The following is a 17,352-nucleotide window of genomic DNA, read 5'->3' as shown; positions in this document are numbered from 1 at the left end:
ATAATTTGAATGATATAATTGTTATTGTAATATTTATATAATAGAAATCCCCAAAACCCCATTCGGGAGCAGTGCCCCCATTGTGCTGGGTTCTGGACAAGGAAAGACAGTCCCTGCCTCAGTTAATAATCTCAACGAATCCTGCCTGAGTCAGTAGTGACTGACCATCTGACAGCTGATGGAGGTGTACAGTATGTGAGGCAGGTCAGCAGTTTCAGTCTTGGTCTGATTTGGCAGCCTTGTTGGCAATCTCAGCAGGGAGGCACTGAAAGCTGGTCCCTCCAGGATACGGTTGAAACGCACTGGCAGACCAGTGTGATGAAGCATGCTGTTCCGAGGATGGAGTATGCCAGTCCCCAAAGCCATCAATCTGGTACCTTTCACAAACTTTCAATTTAAAATATATGTATACTGAATGGACCAGACTCAAAGCTGGCCCTGTCTCTTTAAATCCAAGGTACATTGGTCAACTCTTCTAGCCTAAGATGGTAAGTGATGTTTGTGACATCATTCCAGACTGTTTTAACAAATCAATGAGTGTGGCTCATTATATGGGTATTGATCATATTTAAATTGGCAGTTTAACGCAGATCGCTCATATACCATTTTTGTATTGATTTTGCTCCTCAAAGTGGAGGTTGTTGTTTCATTAGCTCAGGTTAAGAAGAAAATCTTTCCATGCAATTAAAGTAAAACCTGTGGTGAGCTTTGTAAAATGTATCATTCCTCAGCAACAGATATTTTGATTCTGTATTTCCGGTTGTTTGACAGTTAACTTGGCAAGATTCTTTTTCTAACCTTTCAAAAGCCTGGAATGTTGGTACAGAGAATCTGCTCGTTTTGTGCATTTTTTGCATTAATTTGGTCTAAGGCATATTATGCTTCATTCATCAAGTTTTCTAATAGCATAGAAAGATACTGAATACTCTCTAAACATCTTCTGCATATGTCATTTCATCACGAGTGTCTAACAATAGATAGATAATGAAAAGCTCCATTTTCAAATTGCTGTATTCAGATGTCACTTCAGGGCCTAATCCTGGAAATGCTCAGTGCCCTCCATCCCCACTGAAGTCAGTTCCCGTTGAAGTGACATATTCAATCCCATAAAAATTGAGGGCACATAGGCCCAGATCCACAAAGGTACTTACATGCCTAAACCCCATATTTCGGCACCTAAGTCCCAGCTTTAGATTCCTCTGCTGTACACAAAACTCCTGCTCAGCTGCCACCGAACTTAGGCACCTAGACTCATTTAGCACCTACATTTCTGCTGTAAATATTCCCTAGGGGCCTATGTTTCTGCCTCCAGGCATGCACACTGCAGCCCCGCTGTAGGCACCCAGGCCCCAATCACCCACCTAAGCCCCAATGCAATCCACAGACTGGGGGGAAAGGTAGGCAGAGGAGTGCCTGTGTTGCTGGTCCAAAAGGGCCCGAGGGGGGCAACAGCGGGGTTCATTGCCCGCTGTGCTTTGCATTAATGAAGACACCGAGGTGGAGAAGCAAACCAATTTTATTTAAGAGCTCTGAATAGGCACTAGGAGACCAGCGTGTCTCAAATTAAGCACAGCAAATACAAGCAAGTGTCCCATTTTATATTTCAAGCTGTTTCTGTGCAAGCCTTTGTTGTGTTATTTTCTTACCCCTTCTACTCCTCCCTCCTCGAGCAGTTACAGCAGACACACATTGTGGCTTATTAGAACAGTTCCCATTTGTCTGTTTATCTTCGGCCTTCGCAGGCTAAGACGTAGAGGCTTCTCCCTCCCCCTTCCCCCGTCCTTATCTCTACTGTGTTTTGCTAGAAAAGCTGACCATTACATTTCTGCTACAGCATGTAAGCAGTTAGCATGGAAGTAGGTGAGAGTTCACAAGATGGAGTTATTGTGGCTTACCTAGACCCAGAGCGCAGGAGTTTCATCCTCACTTATGGCCTTCTACTCCCCCGAGTTACCTGGTAGCTATGCCTAGTGACACCAACAATCCCTTTTTTGAGAACACTCAACAAACCTTTGGCAGAGTTTTTTTATACTGTAAAGACAAAATGTGATTAAGCTGTATGCAACTGGAATTATTACTGAGAACTTTTGGGGAATGGGAGGTACAAATATTATGTATGAGCACTTTACAGCAAGCAAGAGAGATCTGGCAGACCCAGGGCTGGGGCTTTTATTAACTTTTTTTTAAGATTTTAAATGCCCTATTTGCTTCTGGGGACTAGTGAAAGGGGTCATGATTTGTTCCCTTAACACATTTATACAGAGGTTTAGCCTACAGTCCAAACTCTGTGATTCATATTTTGCAAAAGCCTGCCATGCCCAAAAATGCTCTGAGCCGTTTACGGTTGCTAGGGATAGGAACTTGGCAAATAGCCTCCTTTTTGTTATTTGAGAGCCTTTCTTTTTTCCTGCCTGATGTGAAATCCCAGATACTGTACATCACAGAGTGCAATTTGAGCTTTGCTTCGAGCTACCCTGTATTCTTGGAGTCCAACAAAGTTCAGGAGACTCACAGTAGCTTTAAAACAAGAGATTAGACCTACAGCAGCAATTAGCAAATCATTTACATATTGCAGGAGGAGGGCTTTGTCCTTATTGTTCCATTCCTTCAAATCTTTGGCCTGAGCCTGGCCGAACAGAGTGGGGGAATTTTTAAATTCCTGGGCCAATACTGTCCAGCAAAGCTGCTTTTTAACCCTTCTGTTGTCCTCCCACTCGAAGGAGAATATCTCCTGATATTGGGTGTCGACTGGAATTGTGAAAAAGGCGTCTTTTAAATTTAGGACTGAAAAATGAGTATATTGCCCCCCTATAGAGGCCAGCAATGTATACAGGTTTGGAACCAGGGGGCGCAAAGTCTTAACCCGTTCATTGACTGCTCTGAGGTCCTGTACCAGCCGATACGTGCCATTGGGCTTTTGTATAGGCAGAATGGGGGTGTTCCAAGCTGACTGGCATTCTTGTAGTACACCGTACTTTAGGAACCGATTTATAGTCTCTTGCAGTCCTTTTCTGGCTTTTTTTTTTTTAATTGGATACTGTTTGATTTGCACTGGGCTTTTTTTTGGGAGGAGCTGAATATGAACAGGGGTTTGACGGGTTGCTTTCCCTGGGACCCCTGATGCCCAGACAAGGGAATACATCTGGTCCTCCCACTGGCTCCACTCTGGGGCTTGCATAGCTGAGGGTTCAACTGCAAGGGTCATTATTTAAGCATTTTTAGGGGGTAAGGTGAGGGTTATATCATCTTGAGTAAAATGCAGGGTGGCACCTAAGCGACATAGCAGGTCTTGTTCTAGTAGTGGTGTTGCACAATCAGGGAGGTAAACCAACTTGTGTGATACAGTTCTGTTTCCTAAGGCACATTCCGCTGGGGCATACACTGGGCACTTGGTTTTTTTTCCTGTGGCACCCACCACAGAGAGGGAGCCTGCCACAGGCAGCTGTAGGGGTTTGTTTACTGCGGTTTGTGCAGCTCCAGAGTCTATTAAAAAGTCTATGTCTGAATCTCCCACCCGCACTTTTACTTGGGGTTCCGGGGGTAGGATGGTCTGTCTCCCCTGACACCCCTATTTTTGATCCTCCGCTGCCATCATAAGGGTACCTTTCCTTTTAGGGCATTCATTTTTTTAATGTCCCTTCTTTTGGCATATGGCACACTGGTTGCAACCCAGGCGTCTTTCCTGGGGATCGGGGCACCCACATTTACGGCCTTTTACTCCCCAGCCCCTTCCACCTTTTTGTGGCCTTTTTCTGCCACTGGCCTGCACCGCTGCTACCATTATTTTTACTTGCCTTTTTTTTTCTCCCTCTCTAAGGGTATAAGCCCTAATTGCAGTCTTTAAAATCTGAGCCCTAGACATTTTCATTAATTTTTTTTTTGCAATTTTCTTTTAATATTAGGGGCCGCCCGGCTGGTGAATATACCCTTTATAATTGCCTCAGTTGCCTGATCATCTGGGTTTGCACTAGTAGTTTGCCTGATGGTATCCCAAATACGCTGCAGGAAAGCCACTGGACTTTCTTTTGAGTCCTGAATTAATTCATACGGCTTGGCCCAATTGTTATGTCTGACAGCTGAGTGCCGGAGGCCATGCATAAGCAGTTCCTTATAGAAGTTAAGCATTTTTAAATCCCTCTCCTCATTTGGGTTTCACTGGGGGTCCGCTGTAGGGACAGCGATCTCAGGCAGGGGCTTGCCTTTTCTGTCCTCATTATGCTTTTTTTGTGCCTTCTCCCTAGCCTTAGCTATAACCTGATTCCGCTCCACCTCAGACAACAAGGTTCTTATTAGTATATTGCAATCATCCCAGTCAGGCTTATGGCTTGCTAGACACCCTTCAAAGATTGAAATGAACTTGCTTGAATTCGTTCAGATTTCCCCTGCTTCTGCCTTAAAGGCAGCTAGGTGTACTGGGTTAAAAGGCACATGAGAATACACTGGCACAATCTGGGCTGCACGATTCTGTGTTCCTGGACGGGCTACCACATTCTCAGTAATTAGCGGATACAATCCCACCGAGGGGGTACTCTCTGGAGCCTGTGGGGGTGCTGGAGCCGAAGGGGATACCGATTCTGCCATTACAACTGTGGGAGGGTGCTGGGGTTTAGCAGCAGTTACTACCGAGCCTGTCGGAGTCAAATGGCACTTGTGCAAAATATTAGGCCTATTTCTTAATATTATAAATGTATACGCATAGAGATGTTTATTCCATTTACCTGTTCTTTGACAAAACAAAAGTAACTGAAGGATCGTGTTGTATTTAAGCGATCTTTCCGGTGGCCACTTTTCTTGGCACTTTAACTGATATTGAGGCCAATTAACTGTACAGAACCTTTTCAATTTACTTTTAATTAACTGGTCTGATTTAAACACTTTCCAGTTCACCAGAATGCATTTTAAGGGTGTACACTGTACCCTGCCGGCTGTACTCTGTCCCTGCCCCATACTCTAGGGAGACACTGGGCGTCCCCAGGTCAAAACAGGTAAAGTCCCCACTGGACTGTTCCTACCTTATTCAAAGGTCCGGTTCCTTACCGTCGCTCCCAACTGCTTCTCCACTGTCCGTGTGCGTTGCACCATTATGCCCTCCGGGGTCAATCAAACCACGTCTCCGCCGAGGGTTCCGATGAAGTCACCGGTGAGCTCTGGGCGTCGGTCGTCGTCGTAATCCGTCGGCCACCAGGAGGGATCCGGGCAAGGCTAAATTTTAGCCTCAAGCCCACCCAGGGATGCCAAAACTGTTGCCGGCCCAAAATAGCCCAAGGGGGGCAACAGCAGGGTTCGTTGCCCGCTGTGCTTTGCATTAATGAAGACACCGAGGTGGAGAAGCAAACCAATTTTATTTAAGAGCTCTGAATAGGCACTAGGAGACCAGCATGTCTTAAATTAAGCGCAGCAAATACAAGCAAGTGTCCCATTTTATATTTCAAGCTGTTTCTGTGCAAGCCTTTGTTTTGTTATTTTTTTTTACCCTTTCTACCCCTCCCTCCTCAAGCAGTTACAGCAGACACCCATTGTGGCTTATTAGAAAAGTTCCCATTTGTCTGCTTATCTTCGGCCTTCGCAGGCTAACACATAAAGGCTTCTCCCTCCCCCTTCCCCCTGTCCTCATCTCTACTGTGTTTTGCTAAAAAAGCTGACCATTACATTTCTGCTACAGCATGTAAGCAGTTAGCATAAAAGTAGGTAAAAGTTCACAAAATAAAGTTATTATGGCTTACCTAGACCCAGAGCGCAGGAGTTTCATCGGCACTTATGGCCTTCCACTCCCCCGAGTTACCTGGTAGCTATGCCTAGTGACGCCAACACCTGTCTTGCTTGTTTGGCCTGATCTGGTGGTGGGGAGAGAATGTTAATGTGGAGAGAGACCCACCCAGAGACCCAGAGAGGTGACAGATTCCTGTTCAACTCCCTTCTCCTCACCAAGGAGAGGGCAGAATTGAACAGGGGGGCTCCTACATCCCAGGGGGTACCCTAACCACTGGGCTAAAGGTTTTGAAATGCTCCCCCTCCTCACCCCCGAGATGCCTTGTGTGGAGACTGACAGGCACCTAGCTCCATCTCACAAGAAACACCTTTGGCTTCTAAGCCACTTGACATCAGAAGAGACTTCCCAGTTGTGGAGTGCAAGCAGAGATAGGGGCAGGGCTTAAGACATACCTCTGCCCTGATCCAGTCAGCATCTGCCATTGGCTAGCAGGGAGCTGACTAGTGTGATGGCTTTTGTGGATGGCAGTTTAAGGCCCCTATCTTTCCCCATTCATTGTATAGGGAGCCTAGCCACCTAACTCAGGCTTTGTGGATCACAACGTTGTTCCTGTGATTTTTCTAAGCACCTAAAAGTTGGGCACTGTGACTCTCAGCATTGGAACGCTTATGTCCCTTTGTGGATCTGGGCATTCATGTCTTGTAGGAGACATTAGACACCTAGCAGGATCAGGCCCATTCAGAACAGTGGCTCTCACATTCAGCCTGATTCTTCAATGTGCCAGTTGTCTTGTGAGGTGCTAAATGACTTCAGCAGGCTTTAAGAGCACTCAACATATTGCAGAGCCGGGCACTTAGGCCCCTATACATGTGCCTAAAGTTAGACATGTGCTCAGCAAGGTACTTGAGCACATGTCTAACTTTAGGCACATGTATAGCCCCATTGAAGTGAATGGAACTACTCATGTGTTTACTTCGACGTGTGCTTAAATACTTTGCTGAACTGGGGCCTTGTGCAAAGTTAGGCAAGTAGCATTTTTAATTACGCCTATTTGGAGGCACAATATTTTTTCCAGGAGGAAAACTTGTGTGGGGTCAGTTATTATTGCCCAATTTCCAAATCTATACAACTTTATTTTAAAAGACATTAATACCAGAAAGATTTGGAAATAAAATCTTGAGATGATTTAAATTTGAATATATGTAAAGTTGATATTTATCTGAATAAATTAACTTTACTTTTGTAATTTGCACCACTGTAAAGATTCTGATCCAAATCCATTGACATCAGTGAAAGCCTCCCTCTTGCCTATATTGGGTTCTGGATCAGGCCCTAAATGCTGGAGTTACTACTTATTGTGGGGATTGGAAAGGAATCTAAACCTACATTCTCCTTTAGTCTTTTGCATTTACTGACAAATACTGATCGGAGGTGAAATGGCATCACCTTGATGGTTCTGTCTTATCAGTAGTCAAGAAGTGACTGGAATAATCATCTGTGCCTTCAGCAGGTTCAGAGCAAAAGTAAAAGGCCAGTGCATCCATCAATCTGTTTCAGCATATTTATCCAAGCTTTTAATCTGTTGTCTTGGAAAGGAAAGGTCTTGCCATATGTTTCAACTTTACCATTTACAAAAAGAACCAATTTCATGAAAATAGACATTTGACATTTTTAGGAGGAAACAAAGTCAACACGTTCCACTTTTGTAGTAAATGGGCAAATGCACAGCTATATTGACATACCTTATACTCATGGTTAATTCATTTCAACCTGCTTTTGAAAGAGCAGTGTGTTCCTAATGATTTAAATACGACAATCAACCATTTGATGTTGTTCCCTTATTTAGAATTATAACCAGTTTGTTCCTGAAACATTTCATACAGCTTATGTTTTAATTTATCACAGTGATGTATGGTATCAATGTTCTTTTTTTGGACTGTGAACTATAATGCACTTTTATGGAAAATTATACATAATTTCACTGAATGCAATCCCCGAGGCTTAACAGCCATTTATCTACTTTGTTCTGTGCAGATTGGGGTTTGGAACTCAAATAGTGGCCTTAATATGACTGACAGCAATAAAGACAGATCTACCAATATCACCGATTCACTGGCTAACCGAACACTCATAGTCACTACCATTTTGGTAAGTCCTGCTGCATAGTGTTAATATTAAGTATCAGAGGGGTAGCCATGTTTGTTGCTTTTTACAGATCCAGACTAAGAGTCCTGTGGCACCTTAAAGACTAACAGATGTATTGGAGCATAAGCTTTCGTGGGTGAATGCCCACATGCGTCTGACGAAGTGGGTATTCACCCACGAAAGCTTATGCTTCAATACAGCTGTTAGTCTTTAAGGTGCCACAGGACTCAGTGTTAATATTATTATCCGTAGTGTAGAATAGATCATACGTTGCTTACATTGTTTTACATATTTATATGAAGCCTTCCTTTTCAGCCTAAACTCCGCACTTCATCTTTTGTGGTTCCCTGTACCAATGTATGGTTTGACAAACCACCCCATGTTTCTAGCCCAGCATATTATTTGCATATAGACACAGAATCAAACTGCCCATTATCCATCTATACACTAAAGTAATCATATTTCCAAATTATGTTTAGCTTATCTCTGTACTTTGAAGAAACAATTTGTATTTCTTTCAACAAAGAAAATTTCACACACCCAAATACTAACTTTTAAAGTCAGCGTGTACATGTTCTGACTTCTCACTACAAACAAGGTTGGACGAGAAGAGCAGCTTATGGTGCAGAGTGGACAGACGGATTCTGGTACATCCTCACCGAGGTCAAATGGAAGTTACGGTGGGGAGGATGTGTTGAACTGTGTATCCTCCAGCCACCCTGATCCCTGTCTTCCTGGCCAGTGCTGCTACTTCTTGGGCTGTACTGGCTGGTTCTGGGTTCCCTAGAGAAAGGAAAGTTGCAGATTCCTTGTGCCACAACTTCCTCTCTGCTGACTTTCCCCTGCCAGGAGCCCTGCGCTTTAGGTTAAAACTACAGACACCTGCCTTGCCCAGAGCTGAAAAGGAAATACCATGTACACAAAACCACTCTACCTATGCTATCTTTTTATTCTCTCCCATGAATATATTCCAGTCAATGGCTATATTATTTCATACTTTTTAAGGTTTGTTTTATTTAGAAAGTCAATTTTTAGGTTTACTTTATGATTCTTGGTCTAGTATTTATTGTACTACTGCAGTATCCTTACCTATCCCTTAACATGGCACATTATATAGTATAGATCTTGGGCCTGATTTTGGAGGTGCTGAACACCAACAACTCTAATTAAAGCCAATGGGAGTAACAGTCCCTCAGATCCCATGAAACTCAGACCCAGGACATTTCTAGCTGATTGATTTGGGCAATTTACTAACATATCTAAGATGACTTTTAATGGACAGGGTAAATTTGTTGCACCTGTACAACTGTAGTAAATCATCCAATTATTTGTGTAATGTATAAACTGAGATTATCTGAAATGTACCTCATTTCTATTGTTACATGTTTGGTGTGTTTATTCTATAGGAAGATCCCTATGTTATGTACAAAAAGTCTGATAAGCCCTTGTATGGAAATGACAGATTCGAAGGATATTGCCTGGATTTGTTGAAGGAACTGTCAAATATTTTAGGCTTCATCTATGAGGTCAAACTAGTTTCTGATGGTAAATATGGAGCCCAGAATGACAAAGGAGAGTGGAATGGGATGGTCAAAGAACTCATAGATCATGTAAGAATGAATTGTTCTGTCTTTATTCTACTTTAACCTAAGATAGTTTATAAGAAGCCAAGTCAAATGAAGTGTTTACATTAACAGGAGGACTAGCCATTTTCACAGAGCAGAAAAGCCCTTGAGCAAAGACAAGTACTTAAGGTCTGCATTTTGGGGGAAAATCCTTCCCCCCAGTGCTGGGGTATTCTAGGAGGGAAGAAATACATTCCCCCACACTGTAGACCTCATCCATGGCTACTATGACAGCCCTGAGACTACAGTAGTTCACCCAGCACCTAGGCCCTTACTCTGCAGCAATGATAGTTAAATCTCCATAGCAATAGACCCAATCTCCCCTGCACAACAGTAGGCAGGGAGCCGCTGCACTTCACTGCTCTGCAGTTCATGAGCGGTGCTGAGCCCCCCTGCAGGCTCTGCAAATCATGCCCTACCCTATCCATTGGAAAGGTGCCCGTATTGTTGCATCAAAGGATCTCGGTGTCTGCAAAGACAAGGAAAAGCTTTGAATTGTTTGGGTGCTCACTTCCCATGAATAATATGTCAGACTTGTCCATTCTGCTTCTGGTAACGTCCTAATAATGCACTGTTTTGCCACAGTTTCTTGATGTAAACTGTTTCAGTCATACTCAAATTACTATAGCTCTTCTGAAGTAGTTTTTCTGCCCACAATGACCTTTAATAAGGAAACCAAGAATTTTTATTTTACACTTAATTACAGTTCAGCTTCTAGGCAAAACTAGACATGTTTGTTTTAGCTTGTTTAATACCCATGGGAAAAGGTGGAAGGAATAAAAATATGCTTGTTGAATGCAGAGAAAATGAGAATATTTTCCAATTTGTGTTCCCAGAAAGCCGATCTGGCGGTTGCTCCTCTCACTATCACCTACGTAAGGGAGAAAGTAATCGACTTTTCAAAACCCTTCATGACACTGGGGATCAGTATTTTGTACCGGAAACCCAATGGCACAAATCCTGGTGTTTTCTCCTTTCTCAACCCTCTTTCTCCTGATATTTGGATGTATGTCCTCCTAGCCTGCCTTGGAGTCAGTTGTGTACTCTTTGTAATTGCAAGGTAAGTTAAAAGACTGTGTGAGAGACAACCTCTTTTCTTTCCTCTTATCATATATGTGTTGCACTGGTCACACAACATATACTCACTCCACCAATGACAATTTAATGATATTCTGGGAATTTTATACAGTACCAAAAACATTGCATTCCAGAGGGGTTGTCTTGCATTATTTTTTATATGAAAATAAATATTCATAGTGTGACGGGATTCTTCTTTACTTAAGAGTTTAAGGGAGAAAAAATAAGATTGATAAAATGTGTCATCAGTTACTTAATAGAAATGAAAATATTATATACAACTGCTTTTCAGCATAGTTACTCCTTTCTAAACACTGCACTTTTCAACTAACAATGCATACAGTTAAAAGCCAAGAGAGAATCTGAAAATCTTTGTTGCTGAAGGGTGGAAGTCAGCTCAGATCAATTCACTCTGAAAATTCAGGATAGCATAACAGAGAACCCAAGGGCTTGGCTCTGCAAGATGCTCCCATACCTCTCTCTAAAGTGAATTGACACAGGAGGTACAAAGCACTGTGTACTCTCAAATCCCAAGTGAGAGCCGTATTCAGGAAGGCACTTATGATCCAGGGGTGCATGTGTTTACCTTCAATAGGACTTAAACTGGGCTTAAAATTAATCATATGCTTAAATGCTGTCCTGAATCAGGCCTCTGCTAACAATGAACTCCTAACCCATGGAAGAGCAAACTCCTAATAGAATACAACAAGTTTAGAAACTGGGGGAGAAAGGGGGAATTGATTAATGAAAAGTTCAACAAATTGTGTTTAAAAACTGAAAAGGAAAAAATATGAAAATATGATTGACAAAGTTCAGCAGTACTCCTTTCTTAGCAATTCTGGAGTCTGATGTTCCAATGCCTCTTACATGAATAGTTCATATATAAGTAGTCACATTAACTTCAATGCCTCTACTAGTATGAATAAGGGTTAGTCATTTGAATAAAGGTTTGTGGGATCAGACATCTACATTGCATATGAAACTTTCCAAGATATCCCTTCCTAAGGAATTTCAATATTTTATATATAAAATATTAATTCAACATCCCTTGGATGCCATATTTGAAACATTTTTTTTTTCTGATGGCATTTGATATCCATACTAATACTCTGTAAAAAGTCATTTATTTTCACTTCTTCCACTATTTGGAATTATAATTTTCATCACTATTTATTGAACATTTTCCAACCCTTCCTCCTCCTTCCTAGGAATATACATAAAAATATTTGTCTGGGTTATTGGTTTTTCCATTACCAACAATTATATTTTTTCTTCTGACACCTTGTAAAGCTTTCCCCACAATTCTATCATGTATTGCTTTGAATATAAAACAATGACATAATTCACGCTAATGAAGGAAAAAGAGCATCAGAGTAGATACTCCAAGAAAACAAGTTTCAAATAACGTAACTCTTCATGATCTAACATTTATATAATACAGGTAGCTATAGGATAATATATAAAGCTGTAATGCTGTATTGTTGAAATTCTAAATATTCCTCATATCAGAGTAAAGATACAATGTAAACATTTAATACAAAACTCTTGTAAATGCTCAAACTAATTTGAGTCAATTAAAATTGTATCTTTTGATTCTAGAGATTACAATGAAAGAGCAAATGTAATAAAATAGCATCATTATAGTAGCCCCATGTTAGTCATTCTGATAATATGCATACACACAGTCTGATTTCCTATACAGTTCTGAGACGAGTTACATAGTTCTTGTCATGAGTTCCCCGCACCCTAAATTATGATTTCTTTTAATTGGCGAGCTCCCTTATTTACAAGAGCAGTCCCACAGAGGTCAGTTTGACATGGTTGTGTATTTCTTTATGGCCCACAGAACAGCTCTCTTTTCAAGTGGATGCACTGCCAAATGCACTTTCATATACGTGAAACTTTGTCTGCTTGCTGGTTTCAGCACCAATGCCCAAGGCAGACTACAGTGATGGGGGGCAATTTGTAGGTTTTATTGTTGTTTTGTTTTAAACTGCTTAGAGGATCATGGGACAACTCATTAGTGTAGGTCCTGGGTGACAGAAAGAGTTCATCCATAACTGACGGCTAATCTCAAATCAGCCACAAGACTGTGTACAATTAGTCATGATTTCCCACAAGCTCTTGCAGTAGCTCACTGTACCATGAATAATAATTTTAACTGCACACAACTCATCGTCTCATTCATGGCTGATATTAAATCTGCCCATCAGTGACAGATTAACTTCGTTCTGTTGTTGTGCGCCAAGACTAAAAACATCCCACAGCCTTCTCCACCAAGGAACAGGGAGAAGGAAAAAAACAAACAAACAAGCCCCAGTTTGCCCTCAGCCCTGTAAATTCTCTAGGAAAACCATGTCAAACTCAGAAAACAGACAAAGCTTTAAGTATATGAAAGAATGCACTGGATACAGCAAGTAATCAAGAAAGCCACCCAATGGGCTATACCCAAATGCATGCTCAAATGAACACAAACAAAAAAGAGGAAAATATTATTGAATCATCATCCCTTGTGTTTCACTCTCTCAACTGCTAACCGTTGCTCCCTTTAGATAAAACCAGTCCTTTGCCCCCGGAACAATGATAATTCCCATTTTCTAATTTTTAAAAAAATCCTTAGAAATATCAAGCTTTATTATTCTTGCTGATTATTTATTTAGGAAAACAGGAGACTAAGGGCCCAATTCAGCAAATGACTTAATAAAGTTCTATTCATGTCAATGGAACTTAAAAGCCTGCTTGAGTGCTTTGCTGAACTGGTATCTAGAAGCAGTGCTAAATTAGCTGGCAAATAGTTATGCTGAAGGTGTTTAGTACACACCTGACATTTAAACTTGCTTCACCAGGCTAGGATTCTGACTACATATCTAGGAAAAGCCAGAATAGTCCATTCACACCTCCAAATCTGTTTTTTTCATCTGCTAAAGATTTGCTTCTTTCACCAGGGATTGGACAGGTCAATTCTCAAGAACCTTTTGGTGAGATGTTGGAGGCAGAGCTCAGGAAGACCCTTGCACACAAATCTCCACTATTCTAGCAGTGCTATAACAAATAAACGTCATTGTTTATTGTTGCACTCTCATTGAGAGAAATATTCAGGGATAATATTTATGGACATGTCTGTTGTACTTCTAAAGATTTTTTTTCAGTGGCATGACTCATATCTTAGTTCTCCCGAGGTCTTATGTAGCATTACCATTGTTATTTAAATTTTGTATAAAGTGCCATAATAATTAAACAAATAGCAATGCCTTATTACTATTTGTAAAGTTACTGATTTTTACAGTTTCTTTTTTTTTCTTCTCCACATTAGCTGTGACTACACTAATAATGTTCTGCTAAAATTTCTCTCTGTTGCCACCTTCATTTCATCTCCACTGGTGATATCAGTGGTGGAAGTGCTAGCATAGGTGTCTATCAATGATATAGACACATCATCAAACTTTGCTCAGAGAAACCCTATGTGAAGTAATGCTTAACTGCCAGCAACCTACAACATCTTGTCTACACTACTGCTCCCACTGATGGAAATGAATCAGGAGAAACAACAGTGGAAATATTAACAGAAATTTCCTAGGTTAGCCAAGTCCTGGAATAGAATCATTGACCTGCCCCTCCTCTGTTCATTGCATCAACATTTCATACAGTGCATCGCACAGAATAAGGTGCATAACAAGAAAATCTGATATTTAATTCTAATAGAGAATGAGTCACTGATATACTAGCACAATTTTTTTTAAAATAGCAGCTGTAGACTTTTGCTCTTTGAATAATCAAAAGGTCATATAATAAAATAAAGCCTTTCTAGTCTGGCAGAAGTAGTTCTGCCGACTGAATTTTATTGCTATTTTCTAGCAGTTGCCATTTTGTTCCTTCTGTTATAGATACATTTTTGTCTATGCTACAGAATATGTTTATTACTTAAAAAAATGTAAGAGCCCAGCCCTGCAAAATTTGCAGTGCAAGACTCACAGCAAAAGATCATGCGCAATTACTGTTTTACACTCCTTGTAACCAGGAGCAGCGCCAGGGTTTTTGGCGCCCTAGGCGGGGGGTCCTTCCGCGCTCCCGGTCGTCATCGGCAATTCTGCGGCGGGGGGGTCCGGAGCGAGTGAAGGACCCGCCGCAGAATTGCCACCGAAGACCCAGAGCGCGGAAGGACCCCCCACTGCTGAATTGCCGCCGAGGACAGCAAAATGCGGCCTCCCAAAATGCTGGCGCCCTAGGCAACCGCCTAGGTCACCTGAATGGAAGCAGCAGCCCTGCTTGTAACATGTCAACATTGTAATTCAGTGTGTGTGAATGCCCAGCAGAAGGCCTTTGCACTTCGATGGCTTATGTGCAAGTTAGCTGGTACATAGGCTGTGGCTCACAGGGATGAGTTTCACCCTTTGTGCACAAATCTAGTTAAGAACAATTTCATTGATTCTAGAAAGGTGGTTTTCACTCTATTAGCACAGTGAAAAACTTGCTGGAATGTAATGGCTTGGCTTTGTTTTTGTTTTTTTTTAAATGGCGTATGTAGAAAATTTTTGTCTTTAATCTTTATATTGCCTCTTGCAATTATGTTTAACAACTATTGTACTAGTGATGATGATATTGTTTAGTTAATGGCATCTTAAGCTACCTACTGTTTCAATTAGTACGTTCATTACTATCAGCGTTCATTACTTCAGCTTAGCGTAGCACTCTGGTTGCAAGAGTGCATAAATTCAAAGCTTAATTATATTGCTGAAACAGTAATTAAAATGTATTAGCATGGCATTGTCAATTAAAGCTATATTCATAAACTTCAGCAGGAATGTACCTAATGTGCCCTGCAGAGCTGAGAAGCAGCAGGCACAGTACCATGGGGAGGAACAATCTTTAAAGTAACTTTGCCAACTATGTTGCAGACCAAAATAGGGTCTAGATTTTGCATTTTCAGCAAGGTGCGCTGGGAATTAAGCACTATTCTTCCACTCATTAAGGGGAAACTGGCTGCCTAATTCTCTATACATGATACTGAAAATATACCCCTATGGTTTTTAAGCCCTGAAATTACTCCCACAAAGTAGCAACAACTTATTATTATTATTAAAGTGCTGTAACCTCACTATTGGAGAAAGTGCCACAAAAATTAGTATCTTAACACCAACGGGTCTTGTAATATAGTTTTTTTGTCATGCCCAATGCCAGTTCTTTATATAGAGAGTACTCCAAAGGCACTGTTTTTAGAGTGCCATTTTTCTTTCATGCTTCGCCAGGGAGCAGCTACATGGAATCGGTGCATCCCCCTCCCTGCAGGTCATCAATCGCGTGGCTAGGGGAATGACTGGGAACTTTGAAAGAAACAGTAGTCTTATATTTGAGGATTACAGTCAAAGAGCATTAGGATTAATGAAGTAGGGCTTATGCTAAAACTGGAGCTCTGAAAGCCCCTCCCTGCACTGCAGTGCTGCTCTGCAACTTGCATACGGTAGCGGGACACATATCTATGCTTTAGTTTTGGTTATTTTCTTCATTAATCTTTTCATTTTCTGCATGCTTTAGCAGGTTTGCTGGCTCAGTGTGTATTTTATCTGATGTTTACAGACTGTTTCTGTTAACTACCACAGGTTTACACCCTATGAGTGGTATAACCCCCACCCGTGCAACCCTGACTCAGATGTGGTGGAAAACAATTTTACTTTACTAAATAGTTTCTGGTTTGGAGTTGGAGCTCTCATGCAGCAAGGTACACCGGTCACACATCATTATTGCACACATCCCACAGTCTGCTCACGGGCTTCTGTGCTGGTAAACTCCACCATCTGTAGCTACCACATATATTGTAAAACCTGATCTCAGAAATTAAAAAAAGCAGATTACACAGTGAAGTGGGGATAGGGAGGGAAGGGAAATGAAACTAACACTTGCTTAAATACAAAATATGGTAACCGCAGAAATTAGACGGGAAAACATACAAGAAAGTATAAAGTCAGCTGTCCTATATGGGAGCTTCAGTGGACAAAACAGAAAATAATAGCTGGATGACTACAAAGGTATTTTTATTGATGATAAATCTAAAATTCCTACACTGAAAACAGGAAAAATCTCTATTCACGTAGGCTTCATCCCAATATAGACAGTAATAGCCATAGCAATTCTGGAACACATACAGTAACAGCCAGTCAAAAGGTATTTCTTCACAAAGATTGTTAAGTTTTGTTGGCAATTGTCAAACTTTTATTTAAAACCAAAACAAAACCTATTTTTATTGGCTTTTCTGCAGGTTTGAGTCCCATCCTCTTGTAAATGCATCCAACCTTAGAATTTAACCAAGTCAAGTGCCAGTTGCTGCTGAATTTTGGAAACTGCACAGAGATACTCGTATGTCAATGAAGGGCAGCGAAGTGCACTCGATATGGGAAGTCACGCAGATACATGAACTAAACACTTATGCTTATGGCGTGTGTATACTGAGGCTTCCCATTAAAGGGCTATATTGTATCAATAGGGGGCTCCATTCCACATCTCTGAAAACATTTTTTGGCCAAAAAAAAAAAAAAAAAAAAGGCAACACAGAGGAAGTCACAGCAATATATTGGTATTAAATTCCCAAATATTTAAGAAAGGAAGGAATACCTACATTCATTCAGGTACAATTTATTCTTTTCATAGGCATGAATACCAATTTGGATTTTGTAAAATAATAAATAATAATAATAAAAGAATTTTTCTTAGACAGGGTAGTGAAGAAATTTCACACTGTAACTAGGATAATACATGCACACAGTTTTATTGGTATATTCATAGGACACACATACCCTCACC

The 17,352-nt window shown here is 41.1% G+C and overlaps 1 protein-coding gene across 6 annotated transcripts in view; it reads left to right on the top strand.

The window, feature by feature from the left end:
- Positions 1-17,352, top strand: part of GRIK1 (glutamate ionotropic receptor kainate type subunit 1) — a 228,942-nt gene that overhangs the window by 178,556 nt on the left and 33,034 nt on the right. For 5 of the 6 annotated variants that reach the window (XM_054047872.1, XM_054047911.1, XM_054047888.1 and 2 more), the window contains 4 exons: positions 7,745-7,858; positions 9,262-9,465; positions 10,317-10,540; positions 16,155-16,273. In XM_054047872.1, the coding sequence (XP_053903847.1) occupies positions 7,745-7,858; positions 9,262-9,465; positions 10,317-10,540; positions 16,155-16,273 (661 nt within the window). The remainder of the gene's footprint in view (positions 1-7,744; positions 7,859-9,261; positions 9,466-10,316; positions 10,541-16,154; positions 16,274-17,352) is intronic. The other variant, XM_054047903.1, reaches the window with a different exon arrangement.

The sequence above is a fragment of the Malaclemys terrapin genome, chromosome 1 (genome assembly GCF_027887155.1).
Source record: "Malaclemys terrapin pileata isolate rMalTer1 chromosome 1, rMalTer1.hap1, whole genome shotgun sequence".
In the NCBI taxonomy this organism is placed as follows: domain Eukaryota; kingdom Metazoa; phylum Chordata; order Testudines; family Emydidae; genus Malaclemys; species Malaclemys terrapin.
The sequence above is the reverse complement of the archived record's forward strand: the minus strand, read 5'-3'. Positions and strand labels throughout refer to the sequence as shown.